The 25,628-nt window shown below is 37.2% G+C and overlaps 1 protein-coding gene across 1 annotated transcript in view; it reads right to left on the bottom strand.

Annotated features, from left to right (window-relative positions):
- Nucleotides 1-25,628, bottom strand: part of Polr1D (RNA polymerases I and III subunit AC2 l(2)37Cg) — a 46,259-nt gene that overhangs the window by 9,695 nt on the left and 10,936 nt on the right. The window contains exons 3-4 of the mRNA XM_090387625.1: nucleotides 16,513-16,589; nucleotides 5,113-5,192 (exon numbers count right to left, since the gene is read on the bottom strand). Of these exons, the coding sequence (XP_090243751.1) occupies nucleotides 5,113-5,192; nucleotides 16,513-16,589 (157 nt within the window). The remainder of the gene's footprint in view (nucleotides 1-5,112; nucleotides 5,193-16,512; nucleotides 16,590-25,628) is intronic.

Below are 25,628 nucleotides of genomic sequence, written 5' to 3'. Positions count from 1 at the left end.
ATGTTAAGTACAGCATACATGGAAGGTGGCCTAATTTTACAAGGGATGTGGCTCTTTCAGAATGGGTGCAGAGAAGAGCAACCACATTCATCAAGGATACAAAAGGACTCTTACCATAAACAACTACAGTGCAAGGGAACTGCACTGAAGTATTTATAGCAACAAATGTATTGAGTAAATTCATGCTGATGAATCCTTCTCTCAGACAACACACATAAGGGGAGAAATTTAATCTAAAAATGGAAAGCTACAGAACAGATATGTGTGGAAATATGCTTTTAGCCAGAGAGTGACTGTTGAACTAAACTTCCATCTGGTGTTGCATATGTGGATAGTTTGAATAAATTTAAGAAAGCATAAGAAAAATTATTAGAGGGGAAGGATTGCTAATGCTAATACCATACAGAGGTTGAACAGTGCAATGATGAGTCAGTTTGGTGTGACATAAAGCAAAAATGAGAGTAGTAATGTGTTATAGGTCTAATGACTCTGATGAGTACAACGAACAACTGTACAGTGAAATAGAGTGAGCCAGTAAATCAGAATGTCTTATAATGGAGGATTTTAACTTCCCAGATATTGACTGAAACTTGTGAATTGGTCACTCGCACACTAGCAAGATTTTTGTGGATTTATTGGATGAGTTTTCTGCAGAAGCATGTTCGAGAGGCAACCAGAGGGAGTAATGTCTTGATTTGATTATTAGCAGTGATTATTCATGCATTAAGAATCTGCAGATAAAGGAACCACTAGGTGGTAGTACTGATGTGGGATATACTTAAAGATGTACCTACCATCAGGAATGGTATGTACATCTAAAAAGGAAGGGTTTTTGCTTTCGTAAAGGTGAATACAGTGGTCTCAGACAGTTTTTAAATTCTATACAGTGGGACTAACTCATGATGTTACCAAAAGCAAATTACAAATAAGAAGCATTCAAGGAATTAATCTTGGAAGCTACTAGGCTTTTCATACAAATTAAGAAATACTGTTCAAGGTTTAGGCCTAAATGGATGTCACATTTTTTTTTTTTTTTTTATGAAAACCCCAAACGAGAGGTTTTGATTTTGATTTGGTAGTTGTTGGCGCATCGGCTTCTGTGGCCATATTGCACCTCCAAAGGTTTTTGCAGTACAGTGATCCAAGCCCGAGGCGGGAATCAAACCCGCGACCTTTGGGTTGTCGGGCAGGTACTTTACCCACTCGGCTAGCCCGGTCGGCCCAAACGAGAGGTATTAGAACCTATAGTACTTAGTACCGTGCTTGAGTTGGAGGTTGAGAAGACGAAAGAAGATATTTGTTGACATTAGACTAGAACTTCTGTAGACTGTAATTTTCAGGAAATATGTATGAAGGTTGTTCCAGAAAACGGCAGTTGAATGAATGAATAAACGAGGAAGATGAAAAGTTGGTTCTGTGAGTTTGAAGTTGGACAGTAAATGGATGTTGGCTGGTGGCGGCACATGTACAACGCACTGTTCATCTGAAGCCAATTCAGAAGAACAGTGCCTATGGAAGTATTTGTAGAAAAGGCATGCAGCAGAAACAGTACAGTTTCAATGAGACAGCGAGTGGAGAGACTCTGTTAGAGAGGAGTCATTAATTAACTTAATTGCCCTCTTCTGAATGGAATCTAGAAGCCTGAGAGAGGTTTTGGGAGCACCACCCCAGTTGTGGGAATAATATTCATGGTTGGGCAGATTTTCGATTTGTACAGAGTGAACAGCTGTTTGGAAGAAAAGTAATGGCAAGAGCGAAAGAGAAAACCAAGTTTTTTAGATGCAGAGGAAGCAATATTTGTAATGTGCTTGTGCCAAGAGAGATTAGAAGTCAGGGTAATCCCCAAAAGAGATATATCATTTTGCCTAAAAATCAGAGTGTCACCAAAGATAAGCATAGGAGCAGAAGAATCCTTTTGCGAGATATAAGACAATACTGAGTTTTAGAAAGATTGAAATCAACTAAGTTGTCTGTGCCCCACTGGAGAATTACCTGGAGATCAGTATTTAAGGAATTGGTAGCGGATATTCGAGAAGTTAAAGCTGATTGAGCAGGGAAAGGTTTCTCAAAATGGAAAGTCTATTCCATTCTATTGCTATTTTCGTCCTTATTTAATTACGCCTTTATCCCTACCCCATCCTGAATTTAATACCTCTTTCTATACCAAGTGCTTCTTACTATTTATTTTAAATTCTAACCATAAATTAGTTTAATTCTTCTTATCTTCACAAAATTCCAAAACTAAAATATTTTTTTCTCAAATTTACTCAAAATTCTTCATATATTTCAAAATACCTCTTCCTTTATATGTATACATATATTTTTTTTAGCTTTATCCTTATTTTTACCTTGATTTTCATACCATTGACACTGCATTGGGACTACCTTGTCCATACTGTAAAAGAATGTGCTAACCTTTTTCTTTTTGGCTTTATTTCACATTTCTTCTACTGTTATGGACAAGTAATGAAATACTGTTCCTAATATGTGGTTGAGTGTAGTCCCCTGATGAATTATTATTATTATTTGCCATATGGTGCAAGAAAGCCTGAGGCTTATGCTGCACCAGCCAAAAAAAAAAAAAAAAAAATTCCGCATTACCCTGAGAGAGAGAGAGAGAAGTAGAAAGGAATCACCAAGGAAGCAAGAAAGAGAAGAATGATGATATCCAGCTCAGGACCTGGGTTTGCCAAGCCCAATACTCACCAGATGTGAGCCCCTGGGGTTACCTAACCATGTATCAATATTTACTTCTGCCGACATTAGACTTTGCATTTTTGCCTTCCCTCTATTTGACCTATAACTAAATTTGCCCACCCATATCTGATGACAGCTCCACCGCTTTCTATTTTTTTTGATTTTACTTTATCTTGTTTAATCATTTGTATTAATAACGCTAGTTTACAACTTTATTTGGGGACCAATGAAGATATCCTCCTTAAGTTTTGCATCAGATAAACTGGGAAATTTACTGCAAGGGTATTTAAAGCAGGTGCCATCCTTATTCAATGCTTTAACAAATTGCAAAATAATTCGCACTTGATATGCAGTGGAAGTAAAAGTATTTTATCTGGCTTCACCAAACTTTCATGTACAATATTTTTTGATCCCGGTGTACGATTGTGCCTCCAAGGCAATTGCTTCTTTGTCCAATGCAGCGCTTTAGCGCTGTTGCCCCAACAACATACATAACACTTAAAGTCTCCACATAGTTGCCATTCGTGATCTTGATATTTAATTTTCTCCAGAAGCAACTTTAGATTGTCATAAGTAGACTGAATGAGCAACTGGCACAGATCTTATCTCCATTATACAAGAGAACACCTCTTAAACTAGTCTTAGAAGAGTCTATAAATAGTCTCCATTCACTAGGAACATATGATGGAGCTCCTAAGGCACTTATTAAACAAGCGATATCACTGCAATATACAAGAGGACCTTCTTGTGAAAAATACTGTATAAACTCCCTTTCATGATTTCTGTACCAGGAAAATGATGTACCCAGAGCAAGTAAGTTCTTTGCTTGAAGTCTGGATCCCAGAATTTCAGCAGCATACTTTGGAAGACCTAAGTCCCTTACTAAATTGTTCAGTTCAACTTGTGTGAATTGCTGTGGCGTTAAAATATTTTCTGGTTGATAACATCCTCTTCGCTAACCTCTTTAGCTTCTGCTTCGGTGGAAGAAGACGTGGAATGCAAAGTTTCTGGTGGAGGTTTTACAGGCAGATCAGGTCCATGCAGAACCTGTCTTATGGCTGACGGTAAATCTGGATATTTGATGTCTTTTTATTTTTTGAATTGTAACCATTAATGTCACATACACAAAAGTAACATTCGGCATGGCTTACTGGCTCGCACCACACCATAGGAATAGCAAATGGCAAGCACACTTTTCTTCCTTGACTCCATTTTCTAAGATGCTCGACACACGTATGGCATACTTTATGCAGTGGCCACGATTTATCCTGATCGCCTAGTTTTATGTCAAAGAATGCATAATACGATTTTTTTTACAAAATCAGTAACATTTCACCTCTGCTTCACAGGAACAAAACAACCACATATGTAACAAAATATGTCGGGACTGTTTATACACTTTCTTGTTGCCATACTAAAATAAAACTAACACACAATGAGAGCTCACGACGGTTTTTACAGGAGTACTGTGACCGCATAAGGGATGTGCCACTTATATAGGTTGAGTGGACTGTACAAACAAGTGAGTGCATGCTCAGACAAGTTTAACCAGTAACTACACACAGGAGTCTCCCAGACTCCACTCAGAAAATAAAATTCTGGGAACCACAGATGGGCCGGAAGAGTGGGGTGGGGGCAGTCTACCTTCCTGGGACAAGGTCGGCTACCTTTGCAGTGTGTGTAGTTACGGGTTAAACATGCACAATCTGTTGTATTTGAGGCAAATATTTGATACTGATTACGAATATAGGGGTATAAAACTTGTAAGCCATTGCAGAAACTATAGTTATGTACACATTTGTGTATAATAATACTTAGGTAATATTTTGTTAATGAATTATGAAAAATCTTTATGTGATAGAAACAGACTTCAGTTTAGTAATCAGTAAACATGCATAAATAACTGCCACATACTTTTACTCAAACCCCAGATACACTGTGAACCAGTCTAATTTTACTATACAGTTCTTTCACCTCCAAATTGGCTTTGCAAATTCAGCCCATAATTTTCTTAATTCATCATAACCTTTAGGATATTAACATTCTTTCGCCTTTTTCATATCTACATTACTTTTTTATGCTATTCTTATCCTTCTAGTCCCTGGCAATTTGTGTAATTCTCACCTCCATCTATACAAACGTTTTTCAGATTTATTTACACTTACATGCTTTTATATATATATACTGCCAGTTAGTGTGTATGTGTAAAATTCAATGAAAATCTATTCACCAGGAGTTGAGTTGTCATATGCAAATGGCTGAACATGAAAATTTTCTTTTGCAAATGTGTTTTACACATTTGCAAAAGAAAAAGTTTCATCTGATATATATTTAAATATCTAGTTCGTGACAATCAAATTTCATAGAAAATGTCCGAAAGACAATGGCAAGTCATTATTTTTCAGAAGTGTTTACCTCAAATTTTTCAAGCATGTGTTCACATATATTGTACAATTCTTCTAAGCCTCTTTTAAACACATCTGTGGCAGGAACACCTAAAGACAAATGGTGACACGTTATATGTATACTTATTTCACATTAAAAAAAATTAAACCCAATAGCATAGCCATATTTTACAACATAAAAGCGGCTATGCTACTGTCATATTTACCAAAATTCTAGACAAATGGCACCAAATTTCATATACAGGGCCACTTTTTTGTAATATTATTATGGTTTAGGCCGAGAACTTAATATGAATTACAGGCACTTAAAAATAAAATATTAATTAGATTATACAGTCCTTATAATTTGTAATATTTACTTATTCAATTTAAATCGAAACATTTATTTTATGTGTACATGTGAACAGGCGAAGAGTACATGTGAACAGGCGAAGTTTTTATGGCTCCAGCTAATAGAGAAGTTTTTGCTTTTTAACTGAGTTAAATTGGCATATTAATTTATTTTCTAGAGTTGCTTTATATTTCTAGTAACAATACTTTAGTTTAAATTTGAACTTAGAGATTTTGTAGGTTATTATCAGTAAGGGTATCAAATCCACATGTTGGACAAGTTTTGCAGCTCCGTGAACGCTAAGTTTTTTAATTATATTTAGCCGCTTTATTGACTTAATTGTTAGATTAAATTATTTTCTATAAGTAGCTTATAGACACAGATAGTGCAATTTGGAAAGTAAATAATACCTAATTTCCGTAGATTTTCCGCTTGTAACTTGCTGCCATTGTTAAATGATACAGCATGTGTACCAAACTAGATAGCGTAAGGTTTAACAGAAAAACTAGATAAAAAATTTAATTGTACTTTTTTACCTAAATAAATAGAGCAGCCTAGTTTTTACAAATGTAACATCATAAATTAATACACATAAGTTGACAGGGATATGAAAGTCATATAACATAACTCAGCGATAATATTCAATACCGAAATACAGTAGCCAGGTGGGCAGGAGCAGCAGTGCATAGCACACGCTTCTTGATCAGACCAGGGTTCGAGCCCGTGCCCACAAAATACGGAGGATGCGGAGAGGTCAGGGAATGAACCACATATCTCCGGAGCAATATGGTCTTAGTTGCTAATGCTCCTAAAAACCAAATAACAACCAAAATACATATATATATATAGTGTTGTAACTGCATTGGGATATAAGTTTAGGGTTATATTGCATTGGAATTTTATTGAATTTGAATAGAAATCATGACAGACCAGAGCAGCAATGCAAAAGGCTCAAACTAATGCAAGTACTGTGGTTCAGGGGAGAACTGAGGGAGACAGTTGTCCTCTGAATCACAGTCTATTGAAATGCACTGCTTTTTTGATGTTTGTGGAGCAATCAGGAATGGGACATGATATTGCCAAGGGGAATGTCTTTGTGTATGCACGATGAAAGGAGTGTGAGGAAATCAGGCGTCAACTCAGCATTGTTATGGGCTTATATCAGAGCTTGAAGGACAAGGTGGATGCCCTCAAAGGATTTAAATTGAGGAGCCCATCAAGCTCCCAGTTGCCCACATCAATGCCAGAGCTTGCCCTTGAACATCACGCAACACAGCGGCAACCCCCAAGACAGAATGCATTGGTCCCAAAGGAACTAGTTTTTGTAGGTGACTCTATTGTCAGGGAAACGGGGAACTTATTGTGCAAAAAGGATAGATGGAACAGGACCAGGATATGTCTGCTAGGGGCAAAAGTTGATGACTTGTAGAGCAGATATCATATTTTAAGGGTACAAAGGGTGATATTGTTATACACTTTGGCACTAATGATATTAAGAGTAGGAGACCGGCGGAATTACTTAACAAGTACAAGTCAATGCTGAAAAAAAAGCCAAGAGTTAGGATTTAATTTGAAAGTGTCTGCAATTCTGCCCAGACAGACAATAGGAGGGAGTGTATGATAAGAGCCTTATTGATCAATTCAGCCCTGGAGAGATTGTGCAAGGATAAAGGCGTAGAATTTTTCTCAGCCTGGTCTGTGCTTGTTAACAGGAGAGACTGCTTTTACAGGGATCGGATACAGTTAAATAGAAAGGGTGCAAGAATATTTGCTGATGCTATCGAGGCAGTGTTAGGTGGATGAGAAAGCTGCTAGTTTGGGGGGGGATACACGGACTAATAGATTAACAGTAGTCACTAGCAGAGGTGAAAGGGATTCTTGCACTGCTTCTATTGAAATGCAATTAAGCAGCACCCTGGAAAGCAAGGCAATGAGGATTTCCAGGACTGCTGGGAATCATAGTGAAACAAGTAAATACATGGGCTGTGTTAGGGTAACTAAGAATAGAAACAGGTGCATGTATACTTACACATACACCAATGCTAGGAGTATAGTTAATGTACAGAAAGGATAGACAGGACAGGAAGGGAGGAAACGTTATGCTGTTAGTTAAGAAACACAAAATCTAAGGAAGTGCATCCAATTGATGTTGGTGGACAATGCAATGTTCAGTCTGTATGGTGTGACATAAGCACTGGGAAAGGAAAAATGAGAGTAGGTGTGTGTTATAGGCCTAATGAATCTGATGAGTATAATGAGCAATTGTGCAGAGAAATAGAGCGGGCCAGTAAATCAGTGTCTTATAATGGGGGATTTTAAATTCCCACAGATTGACTGGAATTTGTGGGTTGGTCACTCACACACTAGCAAGGCTTTTCTGGATTTATTGGATGATTATTTTCTACATCAGCATGTTCGGGAGGCAACTACAGGGAGGAATACTCTTGATCTGATTATTAGTAGTGATTCTTCATGCATTAAGAATCTGCAGATAACGGAACCACTATGTGGCAGTGATCACAGTGTGCTGAAGTGGGATTTACTCAAAGAGGTAACTATTTACCTCTTTGAGTAAATAGGGTAAAGGGAAGGATTTTTGCTTTCGTAAAGGTGACTATGGTAGTCTGAGACAGTATTTAAATTTTATACGGTGGGACCAACTGATGTTACCAACAGCAAATTCAAAATGGGAAGCATTCAAAGAATTAATCTTGGAAGCTACTAGGCTTTTCATACCAACTATGAAATATTGTTCAAGATTTAGGCCTAAATGGATGTCAGATGAACTAATTAGACATGTGACAGAGAAGAAAAATGCATGGGATACATATAAAATAACAGGTGACACAGAAGCCTATGACAGATATAAGCTGGTCTGTAACCAAGTCACAAAGGAGGTTAGGCAGGCGAAAGCAGATTATGAGAAATCTTTGGTAAAGAATGCAAAGAAAAACAGCAAAGAATTCTTTACTTATATAAACTCTAGAAGCAAGGGAATGAATCAGATTGGTCCACTTGATATTGATGGTTCAACTGTTCATGATCCTGCTCAGGTATCTAACAAACTAAATGCATCTACATTCACACATGAGGAGTTATTCAGGGAGGAAATGCCTGAGGTGTATTAAACTCTGGCAGTAAGCTAGATAATCTTGTAATAACTGAGAGTAAAGGGGAGGAGAAATTGTTGAAGATAAACATAAGAAAGGCACCTGGGGTGGATGGAATCTATCCGGTTATATTAAAGGAGACAGCAAAGGAAGTAAGTAAACCCTTAGCCATAATTATGAGAGCTTCCTTGGACTCAGGGGAGGTACCCAATGGACTGGAGATGTGCAAATGTGACCCCAATCCACAAAGGAGGATCAAAGGGGGAGACAGGTAATTACAGACCTGTTAGTTTAACTTCTGTTCCAGGAAAATTAATGGAGGTACTGGTTAGAGAAGCATTGCAGGATCATCTAGACAAGACTTCAGTTATAGCTTAGATACAGAATGGGTTTGTTATGAGGAAGTCTTGTCTGAGCAATCTGATTGGATACTATGATGTAGTCATATAGGAACTGGATGCAAAGAATAATTTTGATATCATATATTTGGATCTTAGAAAGGCCTTTGATACTGTTGCACATGGAAGACTGCTGCACAAATTGAAGCAGTGTGGCATTGGAGGCAAATTGCTGCTATGGATAAAGGGATGGTTGAGTGGGAGAAGAAACAGAGTGGTAATCAATGGACACTGCTCTTTGTGGAATAATGTAATTAGTTTAGTCCCTCATGGTTCAGTGTTAGGCCCATTGTTGTTTTCTGTATTCATAAATGATATTGATGATGCTATATCAGACTTAATGTCCAAGTTTGCAGACGATACTAAGATTGGCAGGGTTGTTAATGACACTAATGACAGTACGCTGCTGCGACAGGATCTAGAAAAGTTGAGCAGATGGGCTGAAAGGTGGCAAATGGAGTTTAACATTGACAAATGTAAAGTACTACATATGGGAAGCAGTAACCCCAGAGTAAAGTATCAACACTGTGGTACTTCATTGACAGCAGTAGAAAATGAAAAGGACCTGGGGATAATTGTGCAGGCAGTTATGAAGTTTTCTGGGCAGTGCAGACGATCTACAAGAGTAGCTCATGGTGTCTTGTCAATGATATACAGGAATTTTTCTAGCAGGGATAAGGAGGTGATTATCCCCTTGTATAAGGCGATGGTCATCCGCACCTTGAGTACTGTATACAGGTCTGGAGGCCTCATTTTAAGAAGAAGAATGTAGTGCTGTTGGAACGAGTACAGAGAAGGGCAACAAGGTTAGTGAATGGAACAAAGGGTTGCTCTTAGGAAGAAAGGCTTAAGTTTTGCAGATTACAGTGTTTGGAGACTAGGCACCTGCGAGGTGATCTGACTGAGATGTATAAAGCCTTGATGGTTTGAACATGCTCAATGCTGATGGGATTCTTCCTCTTGCTCAGAATAATTGCCTGAGAGGGCATAAATTCAAATTGAGGAAAGACAGTTGTAAGATAGATGTGCAAAAGTTTGCCTTTAGCCAGCAGGCGGTTGATTGCTGGAACAGGCTTCCATCTGTTGTTGTAAAAGTTGATTGTTTGAATAGATTCAAGGCAGAACTTGACAAACATTTGGAGCGAGTGGATGAGTGAAATAAGGGTTTTTTTTTTTTTTTTTTTTGCTGATGCTATATAAGCTTGCTTTCTTGCATCATATGCCTTTGCTAATGCCATATAGCACAGGTATGAAATTAGACCTCCAGTAGGATTTTGTATGGTTAATATGCATGGCCATTTCCTTTAAAGTACTGTTTAACCACCGAAAAACATGTAATAGCAGGTCATAACAAATGGTAATTTTCAAATTTCCTCAGTTTAATCCTAAAATCAAAACTTTCTTATTACAATAAGCTACTTAGAGAAGTTAACAATATATTATATTTTTATTTTCAAAAATATAACTGGAATAAACACAGAAGTGTTGATTAACCCAGTTCTAGCAGAGAGTTAGCTCCTATCTTGTGTCACTTTTTTAAAATCTTACTTCATTAATGTTTTTCCTTCTGCATAGAAATCTGCTCGAACCCAATCAATTTCTAAAAGGAAATTGGTTGGGTATGAATCCATCCCTTCCAATCACCATACTATTGCCAATTCCATTCTTTCCAATCAGCATCCTACTGTGCTTTGCAACCTTCCTAAATTAATGGGGAAATCCATTACCAAACTCCTACACTATCTTCCCTTCAGCTAATTAATGCTCACAAATATATGGATTCTGTTATTGCAATCCAATGTTTATATTTTAGTTCATATTGGTCATCTGTGGCAAATGTTCAGTATAAAGACCATCTAAGCAATCTTTTATTGCAATTTTTGCAAATGGTAGTTAGTTTTCCTTTGTAATCACTCAGTGTATCTGATGCTAGATGGCTCAGCGTTTAACTTTCAACTTATGCTGAAAATCATCAACCTTCTGTGACACTTTTTCTTCGAGCACTGCCATTCATTTCGTAAACTTTTTAACAGTGTTTAACTACTCTTACTCATTACAACAACGTAAGCAAGTCATAGTCACCAAGTGATATCCTAATGTGGGTGAGTAGAACTTTGAAAATATACATTTGATTGGAGTAGTAAAATTTTGCCTTGGTTGTGTGGAATTAAATGTTTTTTTCTGTGCATAAATCAAGTCATTCTTTATGGAAGAGATTAACAATGAAACTGCCTCAGGAGCTTTACTCTTGTGTTTTTTTTTTTTTTTTTTTTTGTTATGTATTATTCGTTTGGTATAAAGTTACTTGTAAATATTTTCCTTTCATGCAGCTTCCAAGGTTAATCTTTTCAGTAAATGGCAATTTATTTACACATACAAAGAGAAAAAAATAAATATATATACAGGGTGTCTCAAAAATACACAGCATAACTTCAAGAATGAGTTCCTAATACGTAGACAATAAAATATTTTATATCAACATAGTTCCGGAAATGCGTGGTTCCCGAGTTATTAACTGGAATGTCTTATCTCCTGCAGATGATTTCCTTCATCACAAGGTACCGACAGAATCTGGTGGTTTTCCATTCCGACGGTGTACTCAAATCAGGAGCAAGCAGATATGCACTTTATGTACAGTGCATTGGCAGACGGCAATGCTCTGGAGGCTCGTCGTTTGTACCACGAAAGGTTCCCAGAACGAAGATGTCCAGACAGGAAAACGTTTGAAGGTATCCATCACTGCCTTTGTGAACATGGGACCTTTACACCTCGTGCTGCCGACAGAGGATGACCAAGATCTACGACTCCTGAAGTAGAGGAGGAGATTTTGGATGTTGTGTATGCCACTCCTGGAATCAGCACACGCAGAATAGCAACGCAACTGGCTGTTCAATGTTCGACTATTTGGAGAGTGTTGCGAGAACACCAACTGTATCCTTACCATCTGCAATGGGTACAGGCCTTGTCACCAGCAGATTACTCTGCACAAATAATGTTCTGCCAGTGGTTCTTGCAGAAGTGTGGTACAATTCACTTTCCTGCCTTAGTGATATTCACAGATGAAGCACAGTTCACACAAGACAGAATCCAAAACTTTCACAATCAGCATGTATGGGCTGAGGAAAACCCACATGCAATTCTTCCATCACATCATCAACAGCGGTTCAGCCTCAATATCTGGGCGGGTGTTTTTGGTTATTTGGGCCCCACGTACTTCCAAACAAACTCACAGGGCAGGCGTACAGAAACTTTCTGAAAAACAACATGCCTGATTTTTTGGACGACATGCCACTGATCATTCGTCGACAAGCGCACTTCATGCACGATGGCGCTCCTGCACATTTCAGCCACCTAGCCCACAATTACCTGAATTGAAGGTTTCCTGGTCGGTGGATAGGTAGAGGTGGACCAACTGCCTGGCCTCCACGCTCACTGATTTAAACCCACTAGATTTCTTCTTGTGGGGCCATTTAAAGTCATTGGTGTATTCGACTCTGGTAGCTGATGTGGAAACTCTCCGCAATCGAATTGTGGCAGGTTGTGAGACAATACAAAACATGCCAGGAATTTGGCATCGTCTTTGCGAGTCCATGAGACGTCAATGTGAGGCCTGTATTAAGGCAGAAGGTGGACATTTTGAACAATTACCATAAGGTGATACGAACAGTTAAGTGTCATAGACAGACCTTCAAAACTCGGAAACCAAGCATTTCCAGAACTATGTTGATATTAAATATTTTTATTGTCTACATATGAGGAACTCATTCCTGAAGTTATGCCATGTATTTTTGAGACACCCTGTATATATATATAGATTTAATTCCAAAATTTCACAAGTGTAATCAAACATTTTTTTTAGTTGTACTCTGACATTGGGCATTTTTCTGTCTGCTGTTCTAAAATTTCTCTCAGCTGTTCTTAAGTGATGTCAACAGATCATCAGCTCATGCAGTAAGAGAAATTCATGCTTAACAAAGTTTACCAAAAGCAATAACACAAAAAAAGAGAAAAACGTAATTTTTTTTTTTTTTTTTTTGGATATTTTCCCGACATAGACACACATTGTTAAGAAGAGTGACTAAAAATTTCTCTTGATTAATTAATACCAACATGTTTTGAACTTGTATGTATACTTCAAATCTGTTTAAATCTAAAGGAACATATTTTGGTCCCATACACATTGGAACTAATAATATTGAGAGTAGGAGATCTGAGGACTTACTTAACAAGCACAGGGCAACGTTGGGAAAAAGTCACGTTAGGAATGAATTTACAAGTGTCTGCAATTCTACCCAGACATGACAGGAGAAAGTAAACATTGAGCGCCTTGTCAATCATTTGGCCCTGAAGAGAATGTTCAAGGGTCATGGGATAGAATTTTCCTCAGCATGGTCCAAGCTTGTTAACACAAGAGACTGCTTCTACAGGGATGGGATACACATGGGAAAGGGTGCAAGAATATTTGCTGATGCTATCGAGACAGTGTTAGGTGGGTCGGAAAAATGTAGTATAGATTAACTACAGCTGCAGAGAGAGGTGTAGGTGATTCTTACACTGCTTCTATTGGAAAATGCAGCAGCCTGGAAAGCAAGGTGTCAAGGATTTCAGATTCTGCTGTCAGTTGTCATGGAACCATTGAATACATGAGCCATGTATACAGTAAGAACATGTACACGTACGCTTGAATGTACACCAATGCTTGGAGCATTGAAAATAAATCTGATGTATTTGAAGTACTGATTAAGTCATCAAATGAAAACATTGTAGGGATAGCAGAGACATGATGTCACTCAGGCATAACTGATGCTGAATTTGAATATAAGGGAGTACAATGTATACAAGAGAGAAGGACAAATAGGACAGGTGGGGTGGAAGGGTTATGACCCTGAGTGTGGAACTGCACTCAGGGTAGTAGAAAATGAAAAAAAAACCTGGGAGTAATTGTGCAGTCAGATATAAAATTCTCTGAGCAGTGCAGACATACTGCTAGGGCAGCTCATGGGGTTTTGTCAATGATATACAGAAACTTTTTTGCTAGTAAGAATATTTTTCAGTTGCTACAATACCCTCCTAAAGAATTCTACACTACAGGGGTACTGGCATTCCCACATCAATGGGATAAGCGTATATGTGGAGAGGAAAGAATGCATAAAATCCTGCCTACTATGAACCATTCATTGATGTGCAACTGGATCAAATCTCTACCTCCCCCACATATCCAGCAGCTACAGTAATGAATATCTTTTAAGGGGAATTTACTAACCAAATTACTAGGCTCCCATGGGATATAAAATTAAATTACAGCAGGTTCTTGATATCTGTTGCTGTCCCTATCCATTGTCCACCTTTTAATTTAACACCTTTATTCTCTTATGTCATCATGTCACCACCTGCCCCACACATGTATATAGCTTCCAATCACCCGATTGTGTCAATCTACAAGGAACACTCCTGGTGAGAGGTTCTTAAACCAGTTTTCTATATTATTTTGTAACAAAATATATAAATTGCTCTCTTTGTAAAGTCAAATAAGAAAGCAAACAAGCCAAGAGTAGTCCCCACTCCAGAAACAAAACTGAAAATTACTGCTTGCTTTGAAACTAGTATATGAGCAGTCAATATTGGATGCAAACATGGAATATCACCTATAAAAGATGTTTGAAAATTAGCAATGCTTAGCACAATTAGCTTGCAGAAAATGGAAAAGTTACTATTGATTGGGATTTCTGTTTGGCAAACTAAGGTAGTTAATGTAAATTCCATTTTGATAAAGCAGAGGGCTAAGAGTATTTTCAAAAAACACAAGAAAGTTCAGATAAACTTTTCAGAAAGTAAGGGTTCAGGCAAGTTCAATAAATTTAAGGCTTGGGGAGACCACATTTGGAATCTAAAAAAAGACAATGAACTTCTTGAAAGGTCCAAAAACAGATGACTCAATTGGCGAGAGTAGCAAATGGATCCATTTTTTAGCATTAGCATTTGTTTATTATATTATTAGCATTTTAGCATTAGTTGAGGCATATGATGCAAGAAAGTAAGCTTATATAGCATCTGCCAAAAAAAAAAAAAAAAAACTTTCCCATTTCACCCATCCGGTCACTCCAAATGTTTGTCTAGTTCAGCCTTAAATTTATTTAAGCCATTATTGGATGTTATTTAAGCTATTATTGGATGTCCAAATAATTTTTTGATACTCATGATGAGTGTCAATTGCTTTGTGGAAATCATTAATACATTTGACATTTTGGAACGTAAATACGAGAGCACCACAAATGTCAATCAGCCATCAGACAAGAAAGTGTATCAATCAATGAGTGATATACCCAGTCAGACTACCAAGTTCAAAGAAAGGCCCAAAAGATCCGTCTCACCTGAGAACAGAGCTGTAAAATTATGGCTGAATATGAACACAAGAAGCATTAGTTGTCCACAGTGAAAAAGAATTTGTTTTGTAATAACAGAATGCAAGTTATATGGGTGGCAGTAGATATGGTACACATAAGCACCCCACCCAACCCCTTCCACAACTGCCTTTATGTTTACTGTTCCACAGTGTGCCACTGACAAATTGAAATTTAGGCATTCTTTTGTTATTACTTGACATTATCTATAAATGGAGTGATTATGGTACTTTAATCTAAAAATCAATTAATTTTAAACAAAGTTAATCACATAAATGTTATTGTTAAATTATTTAGCAGTAGCTTATCACTGCAGTAGTCACCTCTAATTCTGTAATTAAAAAAGCGAACTCATAGAAGATGAAAGGTGAAAAACAATTAAAATTACCTATTTAAAACCAGCCTTAAGGAAGAAAGAAGTGCAAAACTTTTCCCCCAAAGTTGTCATGTATAAAAAAAATCTGAATTGTGTACTAAAAACCAAGAGCCTTGACACAAGACTTTCGACATCATCATCAGTTGGTTTCAGGATAAGAGAAGAAGGTGACAGACTTTATAGTGATCCCAACTCCCAGGATGCATTTTTTTATAGATGACAACCTCGGAAAAAGTTGTGCACTTCTTTCTTCCGATGGCATGTTTTAAATAGTTAATTTTAATTCTTTTTTACCTTCTATGAGTCCACTTTTTTAATTACAGCATTTAGAAGTGAGTACTGCAGCCTCCGTAGCCGAGTGGTCAGGAGCGGGAGTGCAGTAGCACACGCTCTGAGTAGACCGGGGTTCAAGCCCTTGACTGCTGAATACGGTCGATCTGCCAACCCACACTGGATCAGCATGGCAGATTATGGTCCATTTCCCTCAGCATGAATTGTTGAGGAGGCTTCCATCCTGTAGTGGGTTGATAATGGCTGCACTTTACTTTTACTGCAGTAATATGCTATTGCTGAATAATTTAATGAAAAACTTAGTACTTCAAGCTCTAGCTAAACTAATACAATTGTCATATAAATGTATGATAGTGACCAAATTTCATTCTTGTAACAGTAGAACTATACTTTCCTGCTTAAGCCTATTTCCTCTCACCTAATACAAATAGAAAGAAATACAGTTAATTTAGAAACATCCTTAATACATAAAGAACAAACTATTAATTCAAGTTATTAATTACCGTATGTCTGTATCCTAAGGTAGACTTTGCTCTCTGAAGGATGTGGAATAGAATAACCGCAAAATTTGGTCTGTGGACTGAAATAATAAAAATTTAATAATAACACTACGTAACCAAAAAATATATATATGTTTATATTTGACTGTCTCTTCTAAGTATTTTCTGTACTGAATCCAGTGGTGTTATTCATTGTTGTTTAGTGCAATTTTTGCAATATCCTTATGAATTGCATAATTGGATAACAATACTGTAATACATAAGAGCTCTCATAATATTTGTATAGTATTTTTATTTTATTTTATTAATTGTTATTTATTATTATTATTTTATTTATTTTTATAGCTACAAAACAAGGGTATAAGTTATCTTCAGACTTGTTCTGCTATGTCTGAGGATGTCATATAGATCTAAAGCAGGTGAAACATATCATTGGTGGAACCAAGTTTTGCAGTGCATATGAAGCCTATTTTGGAATGCTTATGGGTGTCCAAGACAAGCCATAGGGACCTCATTTCTACAGTGGTAGTTTTGGGTCAACATTAGAGGGGTGGTTTCGTAGTAGTCATAAGTGTATGCCTTTTTATACCTCAAGTATGGAACTGCTATTTCTGGATGATGAAGCTGGTGAACAGGATAATTGAAATTACACCTCAGGAGCCTATTTTGTAATCAGCAAGAAATGGGTAACTTAATAAGAAACTTAGTTCTAGCCAAATCTAATGCAGAGCTCCTGATATCTTGTTTAAACGTGTGGAATCTCCTGTACCCCAACTGCAAGGTTTCCATATACAGAAAAAGACATGTCACTTATGCACATTTTTTACACCATACAGAATCCTTGTGCTATTGTTTTGATTTGTCTTTATAAAAAAATTGGCATTAGTCATAATCCATAAGACTGGAGCCTATTCATAGATAGTTCAAATAAAAGTTTGAAAGCCATACTGCTTCATGATGGGAATATACATCCTTCAATTCCTATTGCAGAAGATAAGAGTATCACGTATCACCAGTATAAATAGGACATCTGTGGGGACATTGAGGCACTGGGGTTCCTTCTAGGTTTTCACAGTAGTTTCACTAAGTTTCCTTGCTTTCTCTACTTCTAAGACAGCAGGGCAGAAGATCAGCACACCACAGAAGAGGATACTCTGCCAGAATTAAGTGGGATCCTGGTACACATAATATGTAAATAAATCCTTCCTTTCAAGTAAAAGACCTTGCTTGAACTGCTCCACATCAGGCCAGGACTGGTCAAACAATTTATTAATGCATGGATCCTCAAGGTGACATCTTCAAGAATATACACAATCCATGATTTCAAAACTATTACAATCTATATGTTTTCACAACACAGAGGGCAGCCTGTCCTCTGCTGTTGTTTCCAAGTGGTTAACCATTCTTTTTTTCTTCCAGTTAATTTGGAGGATAGTTTTTTGAGCATATTCATTTTCTGTGCACTTTAAAAAATGCCTGGGGAATGCACCATGGCAGCCTGTCCTAATTATTATTCAAAAACCAGAGGAAAAACTATAACAGCTTTTCTGAAAGATGAGGATCTTTGTAAAAGTTGGCAGCTCAATTATAAGAAAGGTGACAGCTCCCAAGAAACAAATGCAGTTGTGTGGATAGTTTTTCTGAGGAAGGAATTAATTTCTCCATTTGACAATTCAAAAAATATTAAAAGGCACTGCAGCTCAAACCTGCCTGTATGTTTTGATTTTGGTCCTAATTCAGAGAAGAGATGAAGGCATAACATGAAAACAGAAATGAATTGAGCAGGGTAAAAAATTCTGTTGATGGAAGGGAAATTGTTAAGTCATTAAGAAGGGCAAATGTTCAAATTATGGAAACACTATATATGTGTGATAAGTGAAAAAACAAAATAAAATTGTTAGGGGAAAATGAAAAGCAGCAAAAAGGCTTCAAAGGGAAAATAGAAGCAAATGCAAAATGAATTGCTTACATTGTGAAGGCTGTTGAAGCATTAGAAGAAAGAAAAGAAATGTACGTAAAAAAAAATTTGCTTCTTACTTCAATTTTTACTCCAGAACAGATACAGGTTTTGTTAGGTCAAAAATTGATTCTATGGAATTATGAAATATTTCATCTGTCATAAATTTAAGTACAGTTTCCAGGGGGAGTATTTTTTTTTTTTGTTGGTTGTTGGCCCATCGGCTTCTGTGGCCATATTGCACCTCCCAAGGTTTTTGCATTTTCTATTCTGATCCAAGCCCAAGGCGAGATTCGAACCCACGACCTTTGGGTTGCCAGGCAGGCACTTTACCCACCCGGCTAGCCCAGTCGGTGGGGAGTTTATGCCTATCTACTTGAAAAATAAACTGCATTTGCTGCTTCCTGCTTTGTCAACATTGTGCCACTAATCAAATAAAATAAACAGCTCATGTAGAATTCAAGCTTCAACTTCAAAAATTACTGAATAAAAAAGAATATGCACAATTTCTATTGATCAGATGATTTCTGAAACAATGTGTTACAATTTTGATGCAGATGAAGTTATGGGCCCATATTAATGCACCCCCATGCATAGCAGTAGGCATGCATAGTAAGAAGTATTAATTAACTTTTTCCAAAGTAGATAAATATATATGTTTTTCGTGTGGAGATACTGAGGAGTACATATGTATATATACTTTTATCAAGGTTGTTTCCAGTACATTTCAAATAATATTACAAAATCATCCAGTAAGTGCCACCATCCCTATCTACATTTCTAGGGAACTCTAGACAGCAGAAAAAGAAAGCTGTCTATTTTCGACTTTCAAAAGCCAAAATTATTTGGAATTCATATCCAGAAGTTGACGAAACTGAATTAAGATATACATAAAGAGGTACAAAAGATAGAATTATATCAAAAAGGAAGCAACAAGTTTTTTAATGACTGCTTTTATTGAATTTATTAAGATTTTTTTCACATTCTTTTACAATTTTTTTTAAAATTCTGATGTTCATTTTTGAAATAATTACTTTAATATTGGGCAACAAGCCAAAACAAAAAAAATATATATTTAAAATCATTTATGTCAGTTTTCATTTATATAAAATTTAAAAACTTCATAAAGAAACTCAATCCACAGAGCCCACTGCTCAGGACAAAAACACGTTCAAGAAATTTAATCCAGAAAAAGTTAATAACTGGAGGAAACTAATACGTATTTTACAATTTTGATGGCAATAATTACAATCTGAATTAAGTAATAATGAAAGCAATTTATGCCATACACAAATTCCCTGCACTTCCTCTTATTTCAATTCTAATATTTATAAACCAAAAGTTATGGAAAGAATTACATATATTACCCAAGAGTTATATCTTCAAAAACCTCTACAACAAAATAAACACAGCTGTATTTTCAGAAATTCCACATACGGTCAAATTATTGTGGAAGCATACATTGGACAGTGGTACAAAAGCAAGACATTGTGATTAATAGCTTCCTTTTCAAGAAACTGATAGAAAAGGATGACAATTAGCTAAAGATGATATCAAACACGAGTTGAAAAATATAAATATCAAAGAAGTCAAAACAGTAACATTTCAAGTTTTGCAGAAACCTTTTACTGAAATGCATGTGACTGGAAGTAAAAATATTCTGCCTTTTCAGCAAGGTCTTCTAGTAAGATATAAAATAAAATCTGTCATTTTAGTTCATAAAATCTGTTCACTGTAGTCTATAAGCGAAAATATGGGCTAAAATATGTTTTGATACATAGAATTAATTGAGGCAATTAATTGAAAATTCTCCTCTCAAACACATGCATCAGAATGCACTTATAATCATCCTTCACCTCTGAAATTTCAGCATTAGTAGAGGCATACGATGCAAGAAAGCAAGCCTATGCAGCATCAGCCAAAAAAAAAAAAAAAAAAAAATTGCTCCCATTTCACCCCTCTGTTCATTCCAAATACCTGTTCAGCTCAGCCTTAAATTTATTTAGGCTATCAACTTCCACAACAAATGATGGAAGTCTGTTTCACCAATCAACCCGCTGGCTAAAGGCAAACTTCTGCACATCTATCCTACAACTGTCTTCCCTCAATTTGAATTTATGCCCTGTCAGATGATTATTCAAGCATTGCTTGAAACTGCTTGTACTTGGATTCCAAACGGGAATTTCTTAAACTCAAGCATCTTGCTTGAATTACATCATTATTTAATTGCATCCATGCTTTCTTCTGCTTCTCTCGTCTGCAACCCTGTAATACTAAGATGAATGAAGACGGAAATGCAGTTTCACTAAACAATGACCCCACAACAGGCCCAACATCTTATAGTGATCATAAATCACACCAAGCTTTAAAATACCTAGCTGGATACGTTGCCTTCAAATGTTAAACAATGTGCCCCAGACTGAACATAAAAATGCACCTCTCAAGATGACACTTAAATGGCAATTCAATACATATAGTTATATCTCAGATCCTAGCTGTATTGATTTAAATAATCACACATAAAAGGAGAATTTAAATTGATGCAGTCAGCAAAGGATTACCTTTTAACTTTTGATTACATTCTGATTATAGGCTACTGTGATCACACACAAATAAAATTATAATCAAAATGAAACAACATGCACAGAGACAAAACACTTAATTAATGGCTTTCTGTACAACCATATTGAAAAATATTAATATACTACACATACAAGGTGTGGCAATAAAGTTCCCAGACTAGTACTATTCAGTCATGTTCAGAGTTTGAACATGAAAATAACGGAAGTGGTATGTTGTAATTCAAACTAAGCAATGACCCACAACAGGCCCAACATCTTATAGTGATCATAAATCACACCAAACTTTAAAATACCTAGCTGGATATGTTGCCTTCAAATGTTAAACAATGTGCCCCAGTCTTAATTACAACATGACGATAGAGAGATAATCTAGTAGGCTGACAGGCTGCCAGTTTGCTAGTAGCATTAATGTTCCGTGTCATGATTTTGCAATGGAGCAACAAACAAATATCAAATTTTCCTTTGAACTGAGAAAATCTGCAACAGAAATGTATGAAATATTAAAAACTGTTATGGTAATGAAATGATAGGTTGTACGAGTGTTTAAATGGTATAAGCGGTTCAAAGACGTGAGGATGTTTGCAACAATGTGCCCAACAATGTATCCAAAAAGTGGACATCCGTCAACCTCTTGTAATGAGGACAGACTTGAAAGAGTTCAGGAAATTGTGGCAAAAGATCATTGTTTGACCCTCAGAATGATGGCTGATTCGCTGGATACGAATAAGGAGACAATCCATCAAATTCTGCATGATGATTTATTAAAAAGGAAGGTCTGTACAAAATTTGTGCTACACAGCCTTACTGGTGAGACAGGAGCAACAAGGTGTCATCATGAAAAGACTTCATCCAGATATGTGAAGACAATCCTAATTTTTTCAACTGTATTTTCACTGGAGATGAGTGTCGGGTGTTTCAGTATGACTCAGAGATAAAACATCAGAGCATGCAGTGGACTTCAAAATTATCATGAAGCCCCAAAAAGTTTTGTTTACAGAAGTTTCAAATCAGGATCAAGATTATGCTGATTATGTTTATCAACAAATAGAGTGTAATTCACAAGGAATTTGTATCCAAAGGGGGAAGAGATGACTAGGTTCTATGTACGGGTGCTACAAAAACTATTGAAGCACATTTCCTGAGTGAGGCCGCAATTTTGAGAGAAAGTCAGCTAGTTCTTGTTGCATGACAATGCCCCCACACATTCCGCACTTGCTTTGAAAACATTTCTGATGAAACATGGCTTTGTACAGAACAACCATCTCCCAGCAGATTTCTTCTTCTTTTCCAAAGTAAAAACTGCCCTCAAAGGAAAGCGATTTCAGGATGTTGAGGACATAAAGAAAAGCATAACTACTGAACTGAACATCATCTCTCTGGATACCTTTGCTGAGTCTTTTCAGAAACTTTCAGAGCAGTTTAATAAGTGCATTTAATCAGGTGGTAATTATTTTGAGTAAAACTAAAACCATTTTTGAACTCCAACTTCGTGTTTTTATTACACCAGTCTAAGAACTTCATTGTCATACCCTTGTATATGCCCCTATCTAGGGGATATTTACAATATTTAGTACATTTTTATTTTTAAAGTTCCATAATATATAATTTTCTGATAAATATATATTTACAGAATAATTTAAAGGAATTAGGAAATAATTGAACAAATTAGAGGGGATGGACAGATGAGGTGGGCAGCATTTTTTTTTTTTTGCTAATGCTATACAAGCTTGCTTCCTTGCATCATTTGCTACTACTATTACTATTATCTGGTACAGCTGAAATGAGTACAATGCCAGTCATCCATCAAGCTCCAAAACAGCATATCAAACATAATAAGTAATGACATGTTTTGCATTATGCCCTTTCCAAAATATTATGATATATTTGGTCCTTGAGGATGTCACAGATATTTTATCAGATATGCCAGACAAGCTGTACATCCTACCTCGGAGTCTAAAACACTGATGGAACTGATATTCGGGTGACACTCAAGTCAAGTGGACCCAATTTCGGCACAGTCCGGACGGTCTGTGACAGCCAAACCCTCTGCTTGCACCTTCATGACGGTGGGACTGTTAGTAATCCTGGGTATAACTTCCATGCACAAGCATATGGTGGGTGACCATCCAGGTGTGAACCAACATAAGCAGGGGTCGAGGTATGGCAGCCACACCACATGGAGGAATGCCCCCGCTCTGTGTTACCAGGAAGTATTAGGTGGTAGTTGACTCTCATCACCCAGTGCAATACCACCACTTTGCTTATTGGAGGCTTGAAGTGGTGGAACCCATGTTTAGTCTCCAGAGCTAAGTTCTGGTCAACCCTTCCCCATCTCTTCCATCATGCAGTATGATTGATGACTTTTGAGGTTATGATGAACATCGTGGCGAGATCCAATCTTCCTTACATTTAAAGGGTACAGCTCTAAAACGGTGTTCGCAGGCCGGCCACTAGTTAGTACACTGGAGCAAACCTATTGGTAACTCTTTAGGAGGCTTCCGGAACAGCTAGTGTATAATCTTGCTACCTCTACTCGGCCAGATACTGACTGGAGGGAGTCCGAGTAGTGTGTATGCGTGGACATTGACGAAGTCACGTCATGTCAAGGATCTGGGTATATTCTTACCACGGGTACGCCAAATCCAAAAATTTCATTACTTCATACAGCATGTCCCACTCACTTTTTCTCACCATTGAATACACCATGAATTATCAAACTAATAGAGTAAGCTTATCTGGGAAAAGATCTAAACCTCCCAAACACTTCCTAATTCATTTCACAAATATACGTGGTCTCAATTCTATTCTCAACGATGTCCATTTCCACTTTCAGTCTGCCAAACCCAATGTACCTTATCTGACAGAATCTCAGTTATCGGTTGATTCAACTACGGTTCATCCGAGTTGCCCAAATTATTCACTGCATGATTCCTTTCACCTCAAAGGTGGTACTTGCGCATATGTCCGTTCCGATATTCCCCGTCAGACACTTGATAATTTGGAATCTCCTCTTTTCGATCTTCTCTGGCTTAAAATCTCTCTACCTCACTGTGTCAAATTCATCTGTTGTCTCTACCATTCTCCCAACTCCACTAATAACTTGGAGCTCTTTGACTCCCTCTCTTTGCAACTTGACTTTCGCCAGTCCAACTTTGCTAACAGTGAAGTAATTTTCCTTGGTGATTTTAATGTTCACAACTCCAGCAGGCTTCCATTTTCTAGTCACACCGACCCAGTTGGAAGAGATGCTGAGGCTTTTGCAATTACTAATGACCTTACACAGATTTTTCATTTACCTACAAGAATACCGGACAATCCTAACCATACAGCCAACACGCTTGATCTTTTTCTCACAAACAACCCTTCTAAGTAAATGGTCGAAGTGAGAGGTCCTTTAGGCACCTCAGATCACAACTTGGTGATTGTCTCTTCTCCAATGTAGCCTTTATCTCATGGCTATTCCCAACCTCATATTGTTTGGCATTAAAAGAATGCAAAATGGGATGACCTGCGAGATTTCTTTTCTTCTTTTCCTTGGTCGGATTACTGTTTCAAAACTTCTGATGTCAGCGTTTGCTCAGATCGTGTGAGTGAAATTATTCTTGTAGGAAGAGAATCCATTATTCCACACTCCACTTCAAAACCTCGTGCTTTATCTAAACCTTGGTTGTCCAATAAATGTGCTAAAGCTGCTCAAGAGAAGAATGTTGCATATCGTAATTGGCTTGTTTCTAATTCTTCAGTTTCATTTTCTGCCTACACCAAAGCTCGCAACAATTGTAAGGCAGTTATTAATCAGTCCAAACTAGAGTTTGAACAGGCTAAGAGTAGATAACTTGCTTCTTGACCTAATGGTAGCCGAGCATTCTGGTCTCTTGCCAAAGCTATTGGTCGCAACTTTTGCCCATCTCTGCTCCCACCTGTCAAAATCAGATGGTTCTGTTGTCACTTCAGCCAAGGATAAAGCTGACCTGCTAGCATCCCATTTTTCTTCCAACTCATGTATTAATGATCTTGGTAAAACCTCCCCCCCCCATTCCCAACACGCTCCATTCAATGCCTCCTGTGGTCTTCCGTCGAAAGGATGTCAGAAGGATTTTGACGAACCTTGATGCTAAGAAAGCGCCAGATCCTGATGATATTTCTCCACTTGTTCTCAAAACCTGTGCTCCTGAACTTACTCCTGTTCTTTGCCGCCTTTTTTCACTTTCTTATTCCAAAGGTGTTTTCCCTTCTGCTTGGAAATTTGCTCATATCCAGCCAGTTCCTAAAAAGGGTGACAAATCTCTCTCATCCAATTAAGTCCCATGGCAATTACTTCTACTCTTTTTAAAGTAATGGAGAAATCAATTAATCACCAACTCTTAAATTACCTAGAAACCATCCGTCTGATCTACGATCGTCAGCATCTATCCACTGGTGATATTCTGGCTTATGTTACCCATTTATGGACTAATTCAATGGAAAAGTTCAGTGAAACTCAAGCAGTTGCTCTCAACATCTCAAAGGCTTTCGATCATGCTTGGCATAAAGGTCTTCTAAACAAGCTTCCATCTTATGGTTTGCCTATTGTTTTTTGT

The sequence above is a fragment of the Mastigoproctus giganteus genome, chromosome 13 (assembly GCF_048544385.1).
Source record: "Mastigoproctus giganteus isolate SK-2022 chromosome 13, ASM4854438v1, whole genome shotgun sequence".
NCBI classification, from domain to species: Eukaryota; Metazoa; Arthropoda; class Arachnida; order Uropygi; family Thelyphonidae; genus Mastigoproctus; species Mastigoproctus giganteus.
Note: the sequence above shows the minus strand (reverse complement) of the source record. Positions and strands in the feature narration are given on the sequence as shown.